The sequence below is a fragment of the Armigeres subalbatus genome, chromosome 2, assembly GCF_024139115.2.
Source record: "Armigeres subalbatus isolate Guangzhou_Male chromosome 2, GZ_Asu_2, whole genome shotgun sequence".
Classification (NCBI taxonomy): Eukaryota; Metazoa; Arthropoda; class Insecta; order Diptera; family Culicidae; genus Armigeres; species Armigeres subalbatus.
The window spans coordinates 227476165-227501537 of NC_085140.1; the positions used below are offsets into that span (position 1 = coordinate 227476165).

Here is a 25373-nt window from a genome sequence, read left to right on the forward strand (position 1 = left end):
CTAACATATATACATATTCGTACAACTCGAGCTAAAGAAATCATCTTTTTGTAACTATAGTTGCGCAAATTATTATTGATCTCTTAATGGTTACCCTACATAAATCATGAATTGGTATTATTAATAATAATGTTCTTTCTTTATGCAAACGAGGGCAATGAAAAGATCCCCTTTCTTCTTTAACACAGGAGCATTTCATCTTGAACTTGTTTTACTGGAAGGTTCAACCAGCTTGGTATCTGTGCAACGTTAGGTACCAGCGAGTATAACCATTGCCATCATTGTGCTTTCATCCACCGAAGACGACACATTTCTCTGCATTCATTAAAGCGCGAAATTGAAGACGCGATGGGGAAAATTTCTTTCTTATTATCAGTAGTGTCCCTTATATCAGTGTTAATTCTTCCTTGCCATAGTGCTATAGACCAGAGTGAACAAATCTGGGAACCCAAATCAGCTGAGGAGTTGCGTAATTTCATTCGTGAGTGTTTCCTTAATTGTATATGCCATCTGTGGTAACCGAATGTGAAAGTGGCGCTCCGCAGATTATGAATATGGTGTAATATTAAATAATGTGAGAGTGAAAGCTAAACATAGGTTATGCAAATTGAGTCATCTGTCCTGCATTTGTTTAATCAAGTAGTAGCAGTGTTTAAAATCATTAATAAAAAACTTTCCTTGTAAACTGATCATTTTAACATCAGGTTTATTGCGAATAAAATATGAAAATATAGGGGTTTTGCTATTCAAGCACATACTGTTAAATCAGGCATTATAATACAAATCGTAGAAAAGATTTTTTTTTATCATAAATGGGTGCATACATTGTATGTATAATTTATAATCAAAGATTCATTTCACATATGTACAAAAAGTGCAAATGCACACATTCATGATCAAAAAAATATTCTTTTCTGTGATTTGTATTATAATGCCTGATTTTACAGTATGTGCTTGAATAGCAAAAAGCCCTATATTTTCATATTCAAACAATGAGTGTTATTCATGTGTGATGTCCATTATAGCTTGCAATTTCCAATTATTGCAATCTACATTGAGTTCAGCAAAACCCTCATTTGCGTGCTATAATGGAAACCAACAATGGAATAGCTCTTAGAGAAAAATCAGTACAGATTTAGATCCATTGCAAATGTCCGAACATTATTCTAATTTGAATCATCAAGAGTTACATAGACTATCTGGACTTGCTCGTGGATGTACAGTTGACCATATCTAGCCATAGCCTGCGTCACGATGATTTACTCGCTGTCCCAACCCACCGAACAACGTACGGATAAAATAATCCCTTTAGCTATTGCGTTAGGGCTTTTAATAATGTTTGTAGTTTGTTTGATTTTAACCTGTCCAAGTATTGTTTCAAATCTAGAATAAGGAAGTTAGAATAAGAGTAGTCTGTATGATCCAATCGAAGACGAATAAACAATAAACCAACTCAATTCACCAAGTAATGATGATTAATTAATATAAAGCGTCTTAGAGAAAAATGATATAAAGTTAAAAGACTTCACTGTTCCATTTACTTCCTATATATGTATTCACTTTGTATCAACAGATACGTATTTCGTTTTCTATTTGAAAATTTCTTGAGTGTTTTGTTATCTGAATTATTCATCTGAAGAAGTTTTCAAGTAGAGAACGAAATACGTGTCTGTTGATACAATGTTAATTGAATACATATAGTGGGAGTAAATGGAATAGTGAAGTCTTTTAACTTTGCAAGTAGAGATACTGCCTTTCTCCCATTTAGCCAAGAGCCAACCATATATAGTACGACGTACCATTTTCTTCATAACTTTGAAAAGGTAGATCGATATAAAATTTAATAGTGATCAACTAGGCTTTGCCCCCTGTCGAGTAAAACATGTTGCGAGAAAATTTTTAGCATTTTTAGCGATATTCCAGTAATATTTTCAAGAATGTTTACTACTGGATTTGTAGTTCGAGATCCTAACTACATGCGCTATAGTAAATACTCTGGAGAAACTGTCGAAAATATGCTAAAAAATCCCAAAGGGTCGTTTTGCCCCGGGTGCATATTACTCCAGTTTCCCCTATATGAAAAAAATGTCAAAAGTTTTTTTTTCGCATTTGTGAACACACTTACACACGGACAGACTGACATTTTCTAAACTCATCGAGCTGAGTTGATTGGTATAAAACACTATGGATCTCTGAGGTTTCTTCCCCTCCCCACGGACTCTGCGATTTAGGGGGCCTGCCTATAACGTGGTGGAGTTTGGCAGTGGGCTCTGCTAAACCTCTAAAAACAAGCTACATGTGTCCGCAAGCAGGCAAGGGTAAACGGAAATCTGCAACCAGACACCTGAGGAGGTAACTCTTACCCGACCCAATAAAACCAAAACCCTTTCGCCAGTCCGTACCCCCGTCCCGCAATTAAGCAATACATCAGGAGGGGGACTATTGAGAATGCTCACCCCTATGCTAACGCACTTGACGTTAATACACACAACATCGACTTCAAGGGTGGTTACCTCACCACCCGTCGATCGCAAGCTATGATAGTAACCTAGCGGTCCGTATCATAATCTCACGTTGGAGACGAGCACCCCGACAACAACCACCGCGCATGAACCGCAATGTCCTCTATATCTACATACTGAGGTCCCCGCAGCTCACCAGCGACATGTTGGTTGTCGGGTGAGCAAGGTGTTCACTGCATCACAGGTGACCTTGCTGCACTCTTTGGTTTTGTTCAAGACGCCACCACCGCTGCAATTTCGACATAATCTGTTGAGATGCTGTGTTCACCGCATTCCATATAACTTCCTCCCGGCACATCCTCTCGACGAGGTTGTCCGGGGTTGTATCCATACCGCTAACAACCAGCATGGCATTGCGTTCTACCTCGAATCGCGGGCATGCGAACATCACATGCTCTGCCGACTCTACCTCACCTACACAGTCAGGACACTCCGCAGAATCTGCGAAGCCAAACCTGTGTAGGATTTTTTTTAAGCAACCATGTTCAGACAACACCTGTGTTAGGTGGAAGTTGACTTGACCATGTTTCCTATCGACCCAGTTGGACACATCCGGAATTAGTCTGTGGGTCCAACGACCTTTGACTGCCGTGTCCCATGCTCTTTGCCATTTGAGCAACGAGGCACTTGCACCGAGTCCGTTTTGTTGTAGCACTCCACATTTTCCTCTAGGAGTATGTCAATCGGCAACATCCCAGCTATAACGCACACCGCCTCATATGATATGGTGCGATATGCGCTCACGACACGTAGGCACATCAGCCGGTGTACTCTGATCAATTTCTTTACATTGTACTCGGTATTTAGTGCTACGGCCCATGCCGGTACACCATAACGGATGATAGACAATGCTACGCCAGCTATCAGCCTACGCACTTGACTATGCACCGCCGATCTGTTGGACACCATTCGTGATAAAGATTTTATCGCCAATGAAGCCCGCTGACATGCATAATCGACGTGGCTCGTAAAATTGAGCTTATCATCAATCATCACGCCCAGATGCTTGAGAGACCTCACGGAGTTAACTGTGCAGGTCCCTACTCTTATCCTCGCCTGTTGCAGCCCATGACGGTTATGCACTACCACGACATCCGTCTTGTGATGTGCAAGGGACAACCGCCTCGAGTTGAGCCATTCCTCCACTCTGCTAATCGCGTATGAAGTTTTCAGTCTGACTTCGTCGAGAGTGTCTCCTGTTACCTCTAGCATTACGCCATCCGCGAAACCTTCAATCTTCACACCGGCCGGGAGATTTAAGCGTAATACTCCGTCGTAATATTCCATAGAACCGGTCCGAGGGTCGATCCCTGTGGAACACCCACAGACACTACGATAGACTTTTGACCAGCATCCGTGTTGTATATCAGCACCCTGTTCTGAAAATAACTTTTCAGTATCCTGCACAGGTAATCCGGAACTCTCAATCGGTGCAGGGAGTCAGCAATAGCTGCCCAGCTAGCATTGTTAAACGCGTTTTACATCAAGTGTAATCAATGCGCAGTACCTAATAACTCGTCTGTTTAAACCTCTCGCTATCTTGGCGGTATCCGTTACCGATCGAATTGCTTCGATGGTAGAAGGGCCCTTACGGAAACCATACTGATTGCTGGATAAGCCACCAGCACACTCTGTATAAGCCTACAATCTATTCAGGATGATCCTCTTTAGCAGCTTCCCAGCTGTGTCGAGTAGGCAAATTGGTCTGTATGCCGAAGGGTCCCCCGGCTGTTTACCAGGCTTCGGTAATAGCACCAATTTCTGCCATTTCCATCGATCTGGGAAGTTTCCTTCGTCCATGCATCTCTGAAGGCAGCTCCTGAACATATCTGGATCAGCAAGAATGGCGTGTTTAAGGGCCAGGTTTGGAATACCATCCGGGCCTGGCGCCTTATTGAGCTTAAGTTTTCTCTCGGCTACGATAAGCTCCTCGTTAGTCACTAGCGGTACCACGTCAACTGATTCGTACGGTGCAGCGGGCCAGTCCGATGGTTCATGTCATGTCTCGGAAACAATCCCTCTACTATTCCGGCTAACATCTCTGGGTTCTTTCAGGAGGTGTGCTGTTGGTCCTAGACATCACTATCCTATATGCATCTCCCCATGGGGTGTCATTCGCCATCCTGCACAGCTGTTCAAAGCAGGCTCGCTTGCTACATTTAATCTCGTAGTTCAGAGCTCTGCTCGCTGTCTAGAATACCCCACGTCTATCGACTCGCTCAGCGTCTGTTCTAGCACGTCGCAACCTTTTTTTTAGCTCTAAGACAGGTTCTACGAAGATCTGCGATCGTGTTAGACCACCAGTACACTGGTTGTTGATTGCCTGGGGGCTGGGTCTTCCTTGGCATCGCTATATCGCAGGCAAGTGTTAGTACCTCTGTCAATTCGTTCCGCTCAGTCCTGTAGTCCGACTTTCCCAACGCAGCGCTTTCTCCAACGTGATTGAACTGTTAGGTGCGCCATCCGGGATCAGCTGCACCGCCTCGTCTTGTCGTACTATTCCGGGTATACTCGACCATCCTGCGCTGCAGAAGGTGACGTCGATACATGAATCACCGCTCGGTCCTCTAAACGTTGGCACTTGACCTTCGTTCAGCAGAACTACGTTCATTATCGCTAGTGACTCTAGCAGGATATGACCTCTAGCGTTAGTGAACCGAGAACCCCAGTCCACTGCCCACGCATTGAAGTCACCTGCTACAACTACTGGTTTAAGGCCAGCAAGGCAACTCACCTCACCATACAACAAAGCAGATTCCGTATTTTTAATCCGTATATTTATTCCAAGAAAGATTATAAAATTCCTAACATAAGGAGGAGAGAGTTTTAAATCACTTTACAAATACTATTGCTAGAAATTATTCTACTCACGTTTACTACGCGCTTGGAGTCAGGCAACAATCGATGCTCTGACGGTAGATGTTGCATGGGATAACTGAAGATGATATGATGACAAATACATTTTCTTTCATGGTCACTTGTTAGATCTAACTTTAGATATTCGAACGTAGATGAGTGGTACATACCAACTAACTTTTCGTATAATTTTAAGTTCAACTAGGCCGTAATCAATCGGTTGCTGCTTGTTTAGGCTAAGCTAATTTGAGAGATACATTTAATTAGAAATTCAGCATTCTTCACTCATAATAATCAATTCTTACCGTACAATGATAAATGTTTCAAGTTCAACTGTTAACTAACACTAGATTAAGATTTTACTAACATTAGATATATAGATTTTTAGGATAACAAATTGTAGCAATTAGTGCGTTCAATCAAGCTTCATATAATTCATTCTTCTTCAATCGACATTCAATCTTCTCCTCATGCCGCATCATCTCTCTGACAGGTCGCTGTAGAGCGAAACATCTAGGTACTATTATATCTATATTATGTGGTAGTGTATGGACAAGCGTTGCCAGTCCAGTGGAATCTCGCGCTGACAACACTCCCCCGGGGTACGCCAACTTCCAGTTGGTTTACAAGGTTTCGCGGTAAACATCTAGGACTGCTAGCTTTGTCACCGGCCTTTCGTACACTCCTTTAGCCGTTTGAACCGTTGTGGATCGGATGCATCCGTCGCGTCCTATATTGACCTGGATAACTCTTCCTTTTGGCCAACAGTTTCTTGGAAGTCTTGGGTCAACGATGACTACAATGTCGCCAACGACGATCGGTTTTGTGTGTGCGAACCATTTTGTCCGTCTAGATATTTCCGGAAGATAGTCACTTACCCATCGTTTCCAAAATTGGTTGGCAAGAATCTGGGAGGTTCGATAATTCCGCTGTAACGTGGAGCCACTATCGTCTATGGTTGAAAGTGGCTTAGACCCGTCTGATGACCCAAGAATAAAATGATTCGGGGTCAACGCTGGCGCCGAATCACTGTCGATTGGAACATGTGTTAAAGGTCGTGTGTTGATGACGTTCTCTATTTCCGTAAGCGTGCTCCTTAGTTCTTCATCCGTGAGTTTAGAAGCAGGACGAATTGCTTCACCGATCGGATCAATCTTTCCCAACAAACACCCATATGGGGTGCTGCAGGGGGGTTGAAGATCCATTCAGTGTCTGGGCTAACGAATTCCGCCATCCCTGATTGGTTGATTTCTGCTACGGCTACACTCAATTCTCGGCTGGCGCCGACAAAATTCGTGCCGCGGTCGCTATAAATTTTTCTCGGAGTGCCCCTGCGCGAGATGAAGTTACGTAAACCCATAATACACGAGTTTGTGCTGAGGGAGCAAACCAACTCAATATGAATAGCACGGACGGTTAAGCAAGTAATCAGCATTCCCCAACGCTTTTCCGTCCGTCTACCGATGACCACTTCCATTGGACCAAAGTAGTCTATCCCGACATATGTAAAGGGGCGTGTGAACGCCGCGAGTCTTGCTTATGGCAGGTCCGAACTGACCGGCGGTTGGGGAATGGCATTTTCGTTCTTGCAACGCTGGCAACTTTTACGGACCTTATTGAAGGTGACTCGAATGCGGGGAACGTGGAACTTTCGCCTTAGTTCATTGACCACGGTTTCATGATTACAATGATGGTACTTGTAGTGATAGTGCATAACTACAAGTGTGGTGATGTGGTGATCGCGGGGCAGAATAATTGGTTGTTTGGTGTCGTCACTGACGAATTGGCAGCCGCCGATTCGGCTTCGCATTCTCAGAACTCCTTGTTCATCCAACCATGGAGTTAGTCGGTATAGTGAACTGGATTTTGGTAGCAGTTTCACAGACGCAGTTGAACGTGCTTGCTGTAGGGTAGTTACTTCGTCGGCGAAGCCTTCTCGTTGTGCTACACAGAATAGATAAGCCTCAGCTTTTTTAAGCTCCGTCACATTTAGTGGTCCAAGGTAGATCTGCTGCTGTTTTGCCTTCAGTCGCAAGTTGGAAAAATAACGGAAAACAAATGCCACACTATTTCGTAGCCGTTTCCAACTTGAGAAATCATCCACGCGAATAGGTGAATCGCATGGCACCGTTCGATGCACCATCAAGTGCAGCCGAAGTTCTGTAGTAGTCGGTGAGCGCAGACAAGGTGTTTCCGGCCATTTTGTTTCTGGAGACCACAAAAAATCTGGGCCGGTGAACCATCTGCTTTCTGTTGTAAGATCCGGTGCTCCGTCCCACTTCGTCCCATCGTCGGCAGCATTGAGTCTTGTCGGGACCCATCGCCATTCCTCTGGCTCGGATGTTTCGAGTATCTCACTAACTCGAAAAGCTACAAATTGCGAGTAGCGACGGTGATCTGAGTTGATCCAGTGAAGTACGTCTCGAGAATCTGTCCAGTACACTCGTCGAGTTATCCGTAGTGATAGAGAGGATATGATGCTTTGCGCAAGTCTTGCGCCGAGAACAGCGCCCTGAAGTTCTAATCGAGGTATCGACAGAAACTTTAACGGAGCAACACGAGCTTTCGAAGCGACTATAGAGCACTTCGTAGAACCATTGTAGTCGAACCGTAGAAAAGCTACCGCAGCAAACCCGTTTTCGCTGGCGTCCACGAACGTGTGAAGTTGGATCTCAGTGCAGCTGTTCAGTGCCAACGATGAATTATAACAGCGTGGAATGCGCACGGTTTCAACTTGGGGTAAACTTTTAGTCCACAGCTGCCATTTTCTGTACAATTCCCCTGCAATTTCTTCATCCCACTCAACTTTGGATCTCCAAACTTCCTGAAGCAGAACTTTGAGAAATATCAGAAAGTGGGCGATAAGTCCCAAAGGGTCAAAAATAGTCATCAGGACCCGGAGCATTTCCCGCTTAGTGGGTGGTCGTTGACCTGTCAGTAGAAGTGGGTCGTAGCGTGTCCATCCTACTTTGAATAAAAATTCATCTGTCGCCGTATTCCACCACATTCCCAGGACTTTCTCGATGGCTATTTCTGAAGACAAGTCCATATCCTTCTCCGTCGTGTTGCCTTCGTGCAGCGCCGTGAGCACAGTTTTGGAATTGCACATCCAATTGCGGATTTCAAAACCGCCCTGAGAATGTACATATTTGACCTCCTCTGCTAGGCGTACAGCTTCATTTTCTTCGTCAACGCTTACCAACATGTCGTCCACGTAGTGGCGTTTTGATATTGCCTGAACAGCGATTGGATGAGATGCTCGGAAACGCTCCGCATTCATATTTTTGACGTATTGAGCGCAGCTTGGTGAACAGCTGGCTCCAAAACTCATAACTTGCAGTACGTAAACTGCAACTTCACCATCTTCGTCTGCCCAAAAGAACCTTTGACAATGCTGGTCCTCAGTTCGCATCAAAATCTGATGGAACATTTCACGTATGTCTCCGGATAACCCGATGCGACCTTGGCGAAATTGTAGAAGTATGGCAAACAGTGAGCAGAGTAAATCAGGACCCTTCAGTAAGGCAGAGTTTAGTGAAACACCGAATGCTTTAGCTGCTGCGTCCCATACCAGTCTTATCTTCCCCGGCTTATTGGGGTTCGTAACTGGGAATATGGGGAGGTACCAGATGCGCAGATATGACTGATAAATTTCCTCCTGTGTGAGCTTTCTGGCGTATCCTTTGGCAACATCTTCAACGATTTTACCATTACGGGTCTCTGCCAAGTCCGTGTCGCTTCCCATTCGCTTTTGAAGTTGCTTATCCCGACGCAGTGCCATTGCTCGATCATTTGGCAGCCGGGTGTTATCGTATCTCCAGAGTAATCCTACTTCGTAACGCTTATCGAGGAGCCTGGTTGTCGATTCGAGAAGATGTTTGGCACGTTGGTCATCGGAGGAGAGAATAAGATTCCCATTTAGCTTTGTGACACCAAGACTGTCTAATGCAAAGTATGCCTTCATTGCAAGATGCAGCTGTTCATCCGAATCCTGATTTTCTGTGTTGACATGAACCATACATTGAGCTGACTCTTTTGCGCTACGGTTCATCTTTCCACAGACCGTCCAGCCAATGCGAGTCTTGACTGCAATAGGATCTTCGAATTTCCCTTCTTTGCATTTCAGGACTATTCCGACACTAGCGTGCTTCATTCCGATTAAGATACGTGGCCGTGCCTCACGGTACGAATGGATTGGCAGCCCGCGTAAATGTGGATACAATTGCTTCAATTCGACAGCATCTAACGTTTGACGTGGTAACAGCAGCTCCTTGACGGTCCTAACCGACGTGAGGGGGAATCTTTTATTCTGATTGTGAATTCCAGCTACTTCCAAATTAACGATTCGCGAGTTCTTTTCATTGCGCTACGCGCCACCGGTCCATCGAAGGCATAATGGTAGCGTGTTTCCTTCAAGTTGTAGCTCTTCCGCTAACTCTTCATCTAAAAGAGTAAGCTCCGATCCGTCATCAAAGAACGCGTACGTTTCAACGAACTGATTCTTCCCATATAGTGTTACGGGTAGGTAACGGAAAAGAACGGAACTGGAACTCGTACGATGGACGTTGCAATCATGTGTCTGGGTGCCAAGTCGTGGTACGAAAGGCTTTTGTACTGAAGACGATGGACTAACGTTTGTTTCTGTTGCTGCAACCTTTTTCTCATTGTGAAGTAACTGATGGTGCTTCAATTCACAGCCATCTTTTCCGCACGGTTTTGCCTTACAAACAGCTTTGTGACTGCGGAGGCATCTGCGGCAAAGTCCACTTTCTCTAACAACAGCCCATCTAGAGTCCCTGGAAATTTCAGACAAAACACTCTAATTCAGGAAGGGGACCGGAAATCCTCGAAGAAATGAGTCATCCGGGTTCAACTGTTCAACAGCCAAATTCACCTCACTACAGCACAAGACCTGGTCCTAGATGGTCTCCAAGCCGCGCTAGTCACCTTCTCAGTAATGACAACAGGTTGCCTACCCGACTACAGCACGATTCCAGAATTCCCGTTAACCGTCCTTCATACTTGTCGATACCTCAGGGTACGGCAGTATATCCGTCTGCTGAACACAACATGCTGGCATCTCCAATCACCGTATCACATCAGCATCTGCATCAGTATCAAGCACCAAGCAGCCAACAACTCGCTGCCCGACAAGCAATCTCAAGGGATTTACCTTTGTTCTCCGGGCAACCAGAAGAGTGGCCGATATTCTTGGCGACCTTTACCAATACCACGGCGATGTGTGGATTTACTGACGATGAAAACATTATCAGGCTCCAGAAATGTATGAAGGGTAAGGCGTATGAAGCGGTGAAAAGTTTACTCATGCATCCGTCAAATGTACAACGTGTAATGGACACCCTGCGAATGCTTTTTGGGCAACCAGAGACGATTGTACATTCTTTAATCACGAAAATCAACAATCTGCCGGCGATGAGAGAGGATAGGTGTTGCGATTGCGGAAGGTGCCGATGAACTCCGATTCTTTCAGCAGACAGGAAGACTCATTTGTTCCTGAGGGTCAGCTACAAAGCTGTTAAATAAAACATTTATTACTTAAGCAAATCTAAGAAATACATTCCTACTTACTAATTCGGTGGCAGCATGTGAGAAATTTGTAATTTCTTTCAATGCGCGCACCTCCTCACTATCGCAATTCAGTTTTGTTCTGCTTAGAAATAGCGCACAATTATGAAGTTGTAATTCAGATAGCTTAGGGTTCCTCAAGTAACAAACTAATTTATCATTAGTACAATGTTCAAATTGGGCGCATTATTATGCGCAACAGTGCATCTCGCGGTGAAAATCTAATTTGATCCAGCCACTTTGGTGAAGCACTGCATATCGCTTTCCGCCGTATTCGATGGCGCAGATGCGTCGAAATTCTTTTTATGGCGACCGTGACAGGACGCAGACGACAACGCGGGCAGAAGCTGCCATCAAATAATGTGGCTACAGGCTTTTGTGCCAAACGCTCATATCGGTACTGATTGATTCGCCAGTTAGCAGGAAAAACGTGTGTTAACCACCACATGCTGGCATCTCCAATTAATAGAAAAATCCGCAGTAATCCGTTAATAGAAAAAAATTATAACCTAAAGTTTTGAAAACAACTTTACGATTTTGTTCTGCGGCGCAGCCAAAATTTTTGATAATATAAAGTCTGGTTCAAGTTTAAATTTGTTTCGAAATTCCGCGGAATTCCGTTAAATTTCGTTAGAAGCTAGTTTTTTTCTAGCGAAATTCTTGCAATTTTACGAAACGAAACGAAATCAAGAAATCAGATTTCGGCTTGCTCAAATTCCGCGAAATTCCGCGGAATTTCGTTTCGAACCACCTGAAACGATTTTTTTCGAAATACCGCATATGCTTAATGTCAACTGCATCCGAAGAACGCGCAAAGGCGAGATGATTCTCGCCTTGAAGCGGGATGCTGCTTGGAAGAGTTCCGAGTATAAAAAGTTGACAGAGGAGGTCCTGGGTGACGGGGTTCAAGTTAGAGCCCTGTGCCCAGTCTTGAACATCCAGTGCAAGGGCATGGATGAGATAACCGAAGCCGGAGACCTGATAGACGCACTGAGGGATCAGTGCAATGTCGAGATCCAGGAATCCGCGATTCGGTTACGCAAAGGCTTTGCGGGAATGCAGGTTGCCTCATTCCAAGTACCTATGGCCGAGGCCAAGAAGGTGCTGGATAAGGTAAAACTGAAGGTGGCCTGGTCGGTGTGCTCTTTGAGCACAAGCCAACCCAGTCAGGCCTGGTACAGGTGCCTTGGCCACCGTCATAAGTCTTATGACTGTAAGGGACCTGACCGTAGTAAGCTGTGCCGTAGGTACGGAGCCAAAAACTACCAGGCTCGCACCTGCCAGGCTGCACCAAGATGTCTGATCTGTCCTCCAGGAGCAGACAACAGGCATCTCACCGGTGCTCAGGCCTGTCCGGCCTCTAGAAGGGTCCAGACATGCAAGTAACACAGCTAAACTTGAACCACTGCGAGGCGGCTCAACTGCTGCTACAACAGTCGGTTATCGAGTGTAAAGCTGATGTTGCCTTGCTGTCCGACCCATACCGCATCCCTGCTGGGAACGGCAGTTGGATTGCGGACAAGTCCGGTATGGTGGGAATTTGGACTTGTGGGCGATACCCCATCCAGAAGATAATATCTTCTCCCGACGATGAGGGTTTTGTCATAGCAAAGGTAAACGGAGTTTACTTTTGTAGCTGCTACTGTCCTCCTAGATGGAGTATAGAGCAGTACTATACTTTTTAGCTAATAACTGACAAATGACGTCTTTTATTTGCTGTAAGCATCGGTGCGAGGTCGCCAGCTGACACCTTCCGCAACACTTACCACATAACCCCATTCTTAGTCGACAAATACGTATGTAGTTTTCTTCTTTAAAACGTTTTCAGTGTTTCCAAGATTCAAATTTATATTTTGTGATATTTTTTACTATTTTCACTAATCTGAATGCGGAATCGATCGTGTCGTGAACGCGAAGTGAAAAAAATTACCTCTCGTAGCAGAAATTTGTTTAACCAGTGTACAATCGACATTGTTGATGTTGATCACGCCAGCTAGTGTGGGAGAACGCGAAGTGATAAAACTAATGTCTGCATCGAAGAGCACAAATTATTTAGGAAGCGGAAGCGATCATATTCTAGAAGCTTATTAAACGAAGCATATTGATCTTGCGTTGGATTGATTTGAAACACAGTTTTCGTCTTCTTGTTTTCAAAATATCTTCGTTTACAATAAATATTTAGTCGCTTACCAAGGGGCTTCACATAAATTACTTTCAGTACTTTCACTACTAACCAACGATTCCTTTCCCGTAGCGCTCACGGAGATGCAGAGCATTCCTCGGTCTTTTATAACAATGAGTGTTAAATTAATTTTGCTCTCCTAATCCTAAATTGACTGTAAGGACGTGACCAGCATCGTTATTGGCCATGAATTGGAAACTCCGAAGCAAGTATACAATAAAAATAATTTTTTTGTAGCCCTTGAATATTATTTAATTGGTGAGCTGTGCCTATTTACTGTTTCTCGGCCAATCAAGATTAGCAACTACGATGTGAACAGTTAATCAAGCTAAGCTCTTCTTTGACTATTTACACAATATGTAAGGAACATTGAAGATTTGTGGGCATTTCTAGATCTTCGCATGGAATTTGCAAAAAAAAAATCCAGAACGGGTTTAAAGACCATTATCAATTGCTGAAAGTTCTTTACTTATGATTGTTTTCAGCTCATACTGACCATAACCGCTGCTCTCATATGCCAAGGGCACACAGACAATAGCTCAGTTCGTTGAGCTGATTGTATATAAGACTATGGGTCTTTGATATAAGACTATGAAGTCTTATATCAAGGATTCTTCTAAGCATTCATTTTCTAATTTTTACTTAGCTCAATACTATAAAACCACGCTGACAAGACAATATGAAGTATGCTTCAGCATAATTACATTATTCTTAAGTGAACTAAGGTTTTGAACGAAATTTGAATCCGTATATAAAAAATCCCACAATTTCTATATATTTATATACTTACTGATATAAAATTGATCAAATTCGGAAGCACACGCTCTACGATGAATTCCTTTGAAAGCGGCAAAAAATCTGGGGTATTGCCTTATCGTCAATGGTATATGCGGCGAAAATGCGGTGATTTATCACAGGCTGCCTCTTCTGTTATTATAACTCCATTGGTCGCAAAACAGTTATTTGACTTCAAAAAAGTGAAATCAGAATTGTGTATATAATGTAAAACCAATTTAATAAAAATTCCGCGAAAAAAAAATAAAATTTCGTTTCGTTTCGAAAAATTTCGAATTAAATGAACCTTGATTTCGTATCGTTTCGAAGTCTCGAAAGTAATTCTATATTTCGTTCCGTTTCGATCCGAATCAACATAGACATTTTGAATTTCGTTTCGTTTCGTTTCGTTAGGAAAAAGTGTGTTATCGCATACCCTTAGTTGACATCCCCTCCTAGACTAGAGAGCTTCATCCTTGGTGGAGGTACCATTTTTCTGTCGGTCTTATCAACTCGGACCTTCTCGACTGTCCGAACCGAGGCTTTTTGGCTACTTTCAGATCCGCCTCCTGCGTAACCTTACTTAGCTTAGGAGTTGCTCCGCTGATTGCCATCCACCTCTGAAGCTCTGCAGTCTGGCTCTCCGCCAGCTGCTACCTTCGAGGCCTTCACCGCTTGGCTAACCGCCAACTCCATCTATTCAGTAAGATCTTGTGCTCCGCCTCCTTACTGGCTTCCAGCAAGGACTTCCATTCCGACTTCGCCTTCGCCGACTAGAGCGCAGAGGGTCAGTACGGCCTGTTTCAAGTCCTTACTGTAGTCGACTCGGTTGTCCAGGGAGGACATAATTACGTCCGAAACGTCCGCAATTACTTCCATGGTCTAGTCTCCATTGTCCCCATGGTTGGTCATCACCGAGTTTATGACCTTGGTCAGAGTGGGGCCGTCCATTTTAACATCGACCGGCACCTCGTCTGACACACCACGAGCTTCACCATCGCCTCCCCCGGCGACCTTTGGGGTGACCGATCAAGGCCAAGGCGCCTGTCGAGAGGGTTCTCCTTCCCGCCATTCACCTCACCTCCCTCGCTCAATTTTTTTGTTTTGCTTGGAATCATCGCTGTTGGGTCCCCCTTGCGGCTGCTGTCGAATCCTGCTGGTGTAGTCGCCTTCGCGATCCCATGGTTATCTATACATACCTTGCGGCATGCAGGGAGGCCATGCGAGGGTTGACACTTTCGTGCTCAGAGCCAGATCAGCGCTAGCCAGGAAAGAGCATCTGAGCCTACTCCCACTCAGCTACCAGCTGAGCGACAGGATTGTACCGCGTGCTACAAGGCCCGCCACGGTTTTAGGGGACGGAAGACAGCCTGGCCATTAGCCCATTCGCCGTTTCAGGTCGGTGTCACATGACCTTACTAAGAGAATAGTATAACTAGACTACCAGCCCTCGCGTTCACAATATTTCAATATCCAGAGACAAAGTCCAATAACACGCAACCAGTATACCATAAGCAGGGTCTTACTGGGATCAACCCTGATGTGCCAGTGGCACTCCCTGGGCTTGTGCTTTTGAAGCGGCACACAGTCGCTTTGATAGAGTCTGCTTACGGACACTTGTGTTTTTTATGGGAGGGATTGAGCAGAGCCCACTGCTAAATCCCACCACGTCCTAGGCAGTTCTCCATGACTCGCAAACAGCTGGGGAGGGGTCGTCAAGCTCTTGGACATGGTCCCTGCTGCAACTGTGTGCCGCTCAAAGCGTACATGATGCCAGGGAGTGCCAACTGGCGTGGGGAGTGTCTCTACTCTCGTAGGGTATTGCGTGAGCTGCTTCGGTAGAGAGCGAGTGATCTGCTTGTCCTGAAGCAGCAGTGTCATAGTGCGTCACCACTATTGTCACCTCGAAGCACGGCAGAAGTTTGAGTGTGGACTGCGCATGCTGAGGTAGGTGTGTTATAGCGTATTATCTGTAGGCCCACATTCAAGTAAAAAAGGCCGTTCGATTCATGTACCCACCCACATGGATTTTTGCAATGGGGTTTTACTCATGAAAGGTATGTGTGAAATCAATGGATTATCTCCAATCTTTATTTTCATCAGGTTAATGATTGCATTAAATGGAATCCATAAACATGGTACATACTTTTGAAAGAATCTAGAAATGAAATATATGCATGCATCAAATCAATTTAATCGCAGGATTTTCATATTCAATGACGTTTATTTTCCATTTATCTTTAAAAAAAAGAAGCTACTAGGGGGTTCGGCACTTCATCTCATAGCTCCAATTTCCATATCATCAAAAACAAGGCAATGAAAAGGAATATGATTTTTTTATTGTTGTGATCTTTTTGTGCAGCGGCAAGATTGGTGCTGTATTTCTCTGTTTTGAGATGAGATGAATATATGTTCAGTGAGATGGAAAGCGGAACAGTTCCCCTATATAGAAGGTCAATCAATACAAGACGATTTTTTTTAATTTAACGGAAACATTAAGTTATTTAAAAAAAATAATACGTATAATACGATACGTAATTAATACGTATCTGCAAAGATATCGAAATAATTGGTGAAATTAAATCGAGTTACTTAACTCGTCTTAGACGATTGATTACGTTATTGTACAATTTTGATGTTGTCAAACAGTACGATTTTCGTTCCCGAAGAATAGCGACAAAAACCAAAATTTCCATCAGCGGGACTCGGATCTCGGGAGCAAAAGTACGCAATTCGAACGATAGATTCAGTTGATTTCCAGATGTGATGCATCATGCTTTTTCAACAGCTGGTTTTATCGATGGATTCCTTCAGCACCTGTGCGTTACGTTACGGACCTTGCTCAAGAATAGTATTTATTTTACTTACCAATTTTAACTGTGGGTTCAAAATATAACACCAACTCGCGCATTTTTCAGCTCATGGAAAATGTTTGCAACAGCAGCAACCGCAGCTAAAATCTAAATCCAAAATTTTTTGACTTGGTGACAACAGATCTGTAGGTGCTGATACCGGTAACGCAGGAAAAGTGCTATCCATCAATCGAAAACGTGATTGATTTTCGATTCTAACCTGCTGTAGTGAGCTTCAGGTCTGCCCATACGGGATGCTATGTGCAAAGCAGGTGTTGCGAATGGCAATATTCTTGAAGGCAGCAAAATTAATTTATCACCGACCGTTCTCGTTTGTTAGCTGGTGGGCATGAATTGGCCAACCTGAGCGTTTAAATCTCGTGACGATTTTGGCGGCTTGGGTAGCTGTTGCACTCACGTTAGAGCTGCGCGTATAATTCGTCCATCATCAAATGATTAAGAAGCAATGTTCCTACCTTCCACTTGTTAGACTTTAAGACCAAGACTCAATCGGTGCTTGGTTTGATTGCCGTTCAACCCGTTTAAACACAAATGGCCATAATAAACTTGTCCATTCTGTTCTATCTCATCCCCAGGATTCAGAATATCAGAGAAACATTGAATATTTTCACAGTAGTACGCAACGCCGTAGCGTGTGGTTGGCAGGGTTGGCCCCCGCCAAGGGCGCCATGCCTTAGGGGGGCGCCGAAATCCAGAATTCCGCTATGGAAAAGGATGACAAATTATTCCACCGTCTAAGACGAGTTAAGTTATTCACAAATTACGAGTTAAATTATTCACAAATTCACTGGTGCAAACGGATACAAATTTAACATCTTATCACGATTCTCTCGGGGACTACATCCATAATCAGGTTATTACCGAATGGTAACACTTTGTGTATGGTGTTGGAATGCAGGGAAATAATTTGAGTGTCTAACCGTCATTTCAAAACGGGTGGGCGATGAATCAAAGCGGTGAATTTTGACAAAGTTGGTGGCAAATAAATACGGTTACTAAAAATATGAGCTCCAGAGGCTTCGATGAAGAAGGCAAAAAAGGAAGAAAGCGATCAGTCGAGGTACGAGATACTAAGAACCTACAGCCAATTCGCATCTTTGAAGTTTATTTCATTCCTCGTGAAACTCGGAATTTGGAGACGCCACGAGAACGCCATCTTGCAAGTCGGCGCGTGCCTAAGTGCACCACCGGAGCGAATACTGCCAGGAATTACCATTTGGCTGACCGACGTTTGGTTATTCGTTTCCGGGGTTGACAACTGTTGGCTATCCGGTTGGCAGACGACTTCCAGCGAGCGGTGCGTATTGTACAAGCAGACCGTCCCCGAGCTTAGCAAGACCTGCCAAGTGAGAACCACCGAGCCTGCTAACATCCTGCCCAGAGGTGCCGGGATTTCTACGCATTCCTGGAGGTACTTTCTCATCCGAACCGACGGGCGGTACCTCGCCACGAACGCCATTTTGTCATACGGCGTCCTGACAACGACAGCTATTGTTCGTCCCAGCTTTTCTCACGCATAGTGCCAACTAACGCCTTGTTATCGGCTTCCGTCAGCGTAATCTTTATAAACTGGTAAAGCTTTTAACGGGGAAGAGTATTTGAAATGATGGTATGCTGAAATTGAAATTTATTGGTTCAACCAAAACAACCAGTGCTACCAAACTACCGTCAGACCCACTCTAAAAATTCATATACCTTGATCTAAATAGGCCCGTTGGTTATTCTGGCCATCAATCAACCTAGTTGTTTTGTTCCTGATACTACTTGGACCAATCGCTATTCTCACAATCAACCAATTCACCCCAAAGTGGAAGTTCATTGAAAGATCAAAAGTTTTTGCGAACTAAGCCACTCTGGAGTTGGATTTGTTGTCATCAAAAGAACTAATGGCGTTTCCGAAGGTCATCCAATCGACTCTATAATAGACTGATGCCTGTATATGCGTATGTATATGTGTGTGTATGTGTACAAGAAATGTGACACAAACTTTTTTGTACTTAGCATTATCCGAGTTGCATTCGACGCAGATTGATGCCTAGTTAGACCCTATTGAAAATTAGACCGAATGAACATTGCGTTCCGGAGATATTAACAAAACATATTTTTTTGCCATTTTTTTCGGAAATTGCTGCAATGCAATGAAATGAATGTTAATAAATGAGAAATGACAAAAATCGTTAAACTTCAGGGGATTTCTAAAAATGTTCTGGTCTTTTAATAACCCTTACTTTCTACCTAATGGAACATATGCAGGTTATAGAGGCTTTAGGAATTTATAATGCAAAAATTCATTAAATCCTCCCCGCAAAAAAAGTTAATTTTTATTCTCCCTGCTCTTAGCACACTTCTTGTTTCGAACATCTGCAAGAGTGAGGGGCGCCTAATGAAGGTTTCGCCAAGGGCGCTGGGAGTCCACGCTACGGCTCTGGTAGTACGATAAATTGTTTTCATTTTCGAATCTGATGTTTTTTCTTGTGACTTCGATGGAGGTGCAGATCAATCTCTTGGTAAATGTTTTATTTATTTATTTGTTTAGTTTTTTCTTGATTTAGTAAAACATACAATCTTAATATTAAACATTACTAGAAAATCTAACATTAAGAAATTAAAATCTATTCTTATTAACCGAACGAAAAACATGGAATTCAAACTCTCCGTAACATTTATTGAACACACGACACATACTTTTAGTTAGTTCATTCAAATCGTAATTAGTTCAAGAAATACCTAAGTATAAGAACAATTGTGACCGAAGACTGCGATTACGAATTTTTGTTCCGAAGAATGCAGCAGACGACAAGAATTCTGAATTTGTCCGGAATCTGAACCGAATTTTAGAGGAAGAAACTGTTTTTGATTCTTGAGCCCGAGTAAGAGTCGATTTCTCCTCACAGTAGTCTAGCCACGAATGTCGCTTGCTGCAGCTTTCGCCTTCTTTCGAGGGTATCCATATTGAGCAAGCTGCATCGTACAGGATATGGAGGAAGATTAAGTGAATCACGCCATGGTAAGTAACGCAGGGCCATTCGAATAAACCTCCGTTGGACACGTTCAATTCTCAAGTTCCATGCAACGTCATTCGGAGTCCAGACAATAGAAGCGGTTTCCACGGTAAGTCGAACCAGCGCACAGTACAAGGACTTCAAGCAGTGCGGATCAGTGAAGTCCTTCGCAATTTTCGATATGAAGCCCAGCCGGCGGTTTGCCTTGGCAATTATCGACGTATAATGGGCGTTGAACGTCAGTTTTGGATCCAACACAACTCCAAGATCAGTAATGCTACGTTTAGACAAGGCAAGTGAATTGAGCAAATCGCTTGAATCGAACGCGAACTGAACGTGTAAACACCTTAGGGGCAAGCCAGAGTAAACGCGACGTGCGATGCGACGCGACGCGACAGTGCAATTTGACAGCCTGTTGATAATGATTGTTATTCTTTTACGTGAGTCGCGTCGCGTCGCATCGCTCGTCGCGTTTACTCTGGCTTGCCCTTAATTCAATTCACTTGAAAAAAATTCAACTGAGTTGTTCAATTCACTTGCCCTGTCAAAACGTAGCATAACCTACGTAACTCTTTGAAATATGGTTCCATCAATACGGTAATCAAAAACGGGTGTTTTGAACGATGGAAGGTGATAACAGAGCACTTTGGGGCACTGACAATCAATTTGTTCTGATCGCACCAGGTAATGAACACGTTCAACAAACTTTGCAGACGATGACAGTCATCAACTGATCGTACTATTGGCTATACTATTAGCTATAGCTATTTCAGGTCTTCTGCATAGATAATTCTGCAATCTAAAACCAATTTCGATGAAACGTCGTTGAAGTAGAGTGTAAACAGCAGAGGTCCCAAGTTGCTTCCTTGTGGCACGCCAGATAAGTTACAGGAAGGGGACGAAACGCACGAGTCAATTTTCACACGGAGTGTTCTGCTAGTTAGGTAAGAACCAAACCACGAAGTGAGTTTGGTCGTTGCTCCGAGGCGCGATGTTTGGACAACAAGACGTTGTGGTCTATCTTGTCGAAAGCCGCCTTCAAATCGGTGTAGATAACATCGACTTGAGCCTTGTTCTCCATAGCAGTAATACAAGTTTGAGTGATGTTGAGCAGGTTCGTAGTGACTGATCTACCCGGCATAAAACCATGCTGATCGGTAGAGATGTAGTTCTTCGATTGCCTGAGAACAACATCACTAACAATTATTACGAATAACTTTGACGCTGCAGACAAGTAACCACGAATGTTGTCAACTTGAGAAGGTCCAGAGGTACATTTAATAATGCAGATTCAGCTTCGGCGTCTGTTGCTTGCACTGGTTCGAACACTGATGCAAAACATTAGGCGAACGTTTCACATCGTTACACAGGTGTATTTCCTTCGTCGTTATCGTACATCACATTACTTGGTGTTGCCGTGGGTAATTCCGACGGGCCTGAAAGGGTTAATAGCGTGAACGCGCATGATGATCGATGTAGCGAACGCGTTCCGTTTTGTTGTTGCTCAATGTTGACACACATACATGAAGGAGCTAATTGAAGCAAAAGCGGTAGGAAAAAAAACGGCCATAACAGATTTGTTGATGGTTCTGTACAGAAGGAATGAAGAAAGATGGTTTTCTTTCTAGCGTAGTGAAATATGTGTGTGATAGTATAATTGTGAAAGTTTAATTGGAAAATTTGTTGAGTATTGTGAATATTGTAGTGTAGTATAGATGATGTATTCATTGTGTTATTTGTAGATCATTGCTGTAACGAAGTCTTTGTATTGAAGTCCCTGTTTTGTCATCGTCTTGCATAAATCATATTACCGTTACTTACCGTGAGTTTGTTTCGTGTAGTTTATAAATTTGTTTATAATTAAAATTAATTGTTAATATAGAATCGTCCGCTAGTCTACAGAGGTACAGAGCAGAAAGAGGCTGGTTGCTGTGGGAGAAAACTAGATTGTATGTTTATTGTATTGTTTACATGTTTAATTATTAATGTAAAATATACTTTTAGTTGAGTTCGTTCACCTACCCACTTGAGATCGTTTTCTTGCACCCGGAGGGTGTAACACTTAGTATGGACGATTTTTCCTTTTGCTATTGACAAATTTCCAAAAATATTTCGGATTACGCCTAAGACTGATTTGTACCCTCATAACATGTGCCTTGTACAGAGTTGAATTCAAACGACGGTATGCATTACTGGCGCGCTGGAAGTTGATTTTGCTCACAGCAGACTGTTTTGCAAGATGCTTCCGTTAACTAGCATTTTTAACACGTTTTAGGTTCCGAAGAAAAGGTGTAGCTCAGACGCGCGAAAGTGGACGACGTTTTGGAGGCACGTTTAGTTGCAGCCATTGTTGAACGATACTACAGAAACTGTCCGCCATATCATTAACATCTTGGCAATCACTTAGGTAACCCCACTCAAAGGTACGGACATAATCAGAAGCCGCACTTGATGAAGGAATAGATATGTTTCCAGCAAGCACTACATTACCGTCCGTACGGCGGTTCATTGAAGGCGGGGTTGGTTGTAATCACCACAGATTAAGATCCTTTCATCATAAGAATTGTTTTCACACAGTTCACGAACGGAACGTCTAATAAAGCTGCATCGTTACTGCGGTCCGGCGGGAGGTTAACAACTCCAATCAGAACATGATACACTGACAAAAATCCAATCATATCCATTATGTGTGGCACACATAAATTTTGACTATAGCATTTCCCACATAACGGCTATTTGAATTCGCATAGCACATATGTGGAAACACACATAACTGTTATTAACTAATAACCTTTATGTGGATTTTCCTATAGCGGGTGGTTATTAACGCACACATAAAATTTATTTGTGAATTTCTTTAGATTTTTGCCAATAAAAATGTGTGGATTTTTATTAGTGTAGTTAATTGACAGTCATCAATGAATTATTGGCAGTGGCTGATTTGCTACACTGCCAAAAATATCTATATAAGATATATGTGTCGTCGTTATAAATTTTTGCAATAGCTCCACCCTAATATAATCGATATAGAACATAAAATTCCACACATAAAGTCTATTTAAATATCTATTTTATTAGCAGTTCGTGTGGAGAATGATTATGTGTGCGCTGACATTCATTATAAGTAAAATCTATGGATTTTTGCCAATAAATATGTGTGGATTTTTAGTAGTGTACCCGCCGCTGCCACATCCATGTACTATAGTATATGTGCAAAATAGCCAGCATGAGTAAACCGCCAGAAATGTGTATGGCGAAAGACATCTAACGCGGGTTTGTTAAAAATTAGGAACTTTAAAAAAAACTATTTGGTACCAGTTGTGTAGGAAGGTGTCCGCTACTACGCCTACCAAATATTTTTTCGATGAAGGTGGTTAATTTTGATAAATCGAACCTTATATGCCTTTCGCCATACTGATTTCAGAAAGTTAACTTCTAGTGTGCCGCTGTAACGCGTCAACGAACACCTGTTCCAATCTTTCGCCAAAATGCGTTCTGGAGCGCACACTTGGATGACGCTGATGAACCACAACCAGCACACCGCCAAAACTAGATTTGTTGCTATTCAAGTTGCTGCGATAGCAACGGAATACATTATAAGATGGCCCAAAAATTTGCAAAGAATCGATGGAGTCCCTCAATCCGGTGTCGGTCAGGATAATAACGTCGTAGTTGCTGTCGGCAACAGCCAAAAACAAGTCATCGATTTTAGTACGAACACCTCGAGCATTTTGGTAGAAGAACACGCAGTCATCAATAGGAGTGTCCGCCTGCAATATAGGGCGCTTGAGTGTCTGAGAATTAGGTTCTGCAGCATGACGTCACGAATGAATTCGGTCCTCGGCAAATGACCTTTTTTGACAGTTCAGTAGTACTTTCCACTGACTCCGACGAGGACTCCGACAAGGGTCAAGTTCGTGATTGGTTGGCTGCCCCTGAGTCCAACAAGAAGTACTACTGATCTGTCAGCAGATTGAGGTTATGTACAGACGCCGCAGAACCTAATACAAGGTTGATGTTAAATACTCCCACCATCCGCATCAGAACGCTTTATAGCGGTGTATGGTTGCTGTCCACAGGATTGACAGTTACTATAATCCTTAACCGATTTTCTCGCAACAAGTTGCATTCGACGGGGGCAAACTCTAGTTGATCACTATTGAAAATAATCACGATCGATCATTGCGATCAAGGTTATATGAAGAAAATGGCGTATTGAACCATATAGTATTGTCGGCGTAGCACCAACCAGTCGGGACTTCCGAATCGAACTTTCTTCCGAAGTTTTATCTGTCAAACTAAATGATGCGTTGTTTAGCGCATCTTTAGGCGAATCTAGCGCACTACTTTCGAAGTTGGGTTATTTGCCTGTATCTGGAGAAAAATCCAACTTCGGTATAAAAAGCGTTCTAAGTTTATTCCGGATAGACAATATATATCGTGTGTATAAGGTTGGCTGGTTCATTGGCTATAAAGCCATAATGAATCACATATAGTGGTTGGTTTCCTACCCGCCGCTGCCGTTTCCAGGCGCTAACGTATATGTAAGAAGAGCCAGCATGAGTTAACCACTTGAAGTTTGTATCTAACGCAAGTTTTCTCAACAGCAGGAAGTTTTCACGAAAATCTATTTGGTACCAGATATGTATGAAGGTGCCCGCTACTACGCCTAACAAATATTTTTTCGATTAAGGTGATTATTTACGAGATACTAAACGATTGAATCAAGAAAGACGTCGTCAATCTGGTTTTTTATTTAATTTATTTCCGTGTTATTTGCAAATGAGTATGAATATATTTTTGATGTCGTAAATAAAATGCAAATTCAAATAAACCTATCTTTACAGATACAAGTATGTCAAGAACGAAAAACAATCCAGAACGTGATGATGTACTCTTCAAACAGCTTCTTAGCCCCAACCCATTGGCAGCAGTCTCAGGATATTTCAAGAATGGTTGTCAATGTTCGAATGGCATTTGCAGTTGCTGCACAGGTAACATATTCACATATTTTGATTAATCATTCATTATCCAAAAATCATCTTTTAGGAATATTTAGTATGAATGGATGTATGAATCTCACTTATATACCGGAAGAGTTTGCATTCGATTTTCGAATGTTATTCAACAACCGTGTAATGTACAGGAACCGAGTTAGTGGTAAGAATCCGCGACCAGTATGCGTGAACCCTCCAAGATTTGATTTCATAGAGGTTTGTGCCAGATTCTACGATCTCTATTTTGTTGGACGAAATGTACACGTCTGTTTAGAAATGAACGGAAACTTTGACGGATTCGAACTGTTTTCGAGGTACGGTAGAACGGCAGGGTTAGTTTGTAGGATATGACTAATGAAATGTTATTTACTTGCAGGCAAATGAACTGCTTGAGAATGGGAGATAAAGGCGTAAAAATACTCAAGCCAGGAGAAGGATCTGGTTTGAATAAACCACCAGGTCTTGATGCGGAAGTTGATTCTGGAACAAGTGATATTGATGATTACGATGAGCATGTCGTATAATTTTATTTATGGTGCTTTGTACTTTGTACTTCATAAAACCACTATTTCGATTCTTCA

At 43.0% G+C, this 25373-nt stretch overlaps 1 protein-coding gene and 1 long non-coding RNA gene across 2 annotated transcripts; both read left to right on the plus strand.

Moving 5' to 3' along the window:
* The first annotated feature begins 269 nt into the window (after positions 1–269).
* On the plus strand, positions 270–25373 carry LOC134211812 (uncharacterized). Its single transcript, XM_062689085.1, has 4 exons — positions 270–481; positions 24643–24789; positions 24845–25106; positions 25169–25373. The coding sequence occupies exons 1-4, from the start codon at positions 349–351 to the stop codon at positions 25314–25316; spliced, it is 690 nt and encodes a 229-aa protein (XP_062545069.1). The 5' UTR covers positions 270–348; the 3' UTR covers positions 25317–25373.
* LOC134215969 (uncharacterized) lies at positions 21194–22413 on the plus strand. Its single transcript, XR_009980401.1, has 3 exons — positions 21194–21744; positions 21800–21977; positions 22071–22413. It is a non-coding gene; the product is annotated as an uncharacterized LOC134215969 (long non-coding RNA).

Coding starts and splice junctions, on each gene's coding strand:
- LOC134211812 (XM_062689085.1), top strand. CDS start 349: ATGGGGAAAATTTCTTTCTTATTATCAGTAGTGTCCCTTATATCAGTG. Junction 24,790..24,844: donor CATTTGCAGTTGCTGCACAG/GTAACATATTCA, acceptor ATCATCTTTTAG/GAATATTTAGTATGAATGGA. Junction 25,107..25,168: donor GGATTCGAACTGTTTTCGAG/GTACGGTAGAAC, acceptor ATTTACTTGCAG/GCAAATGAACTGCTTGAGAA.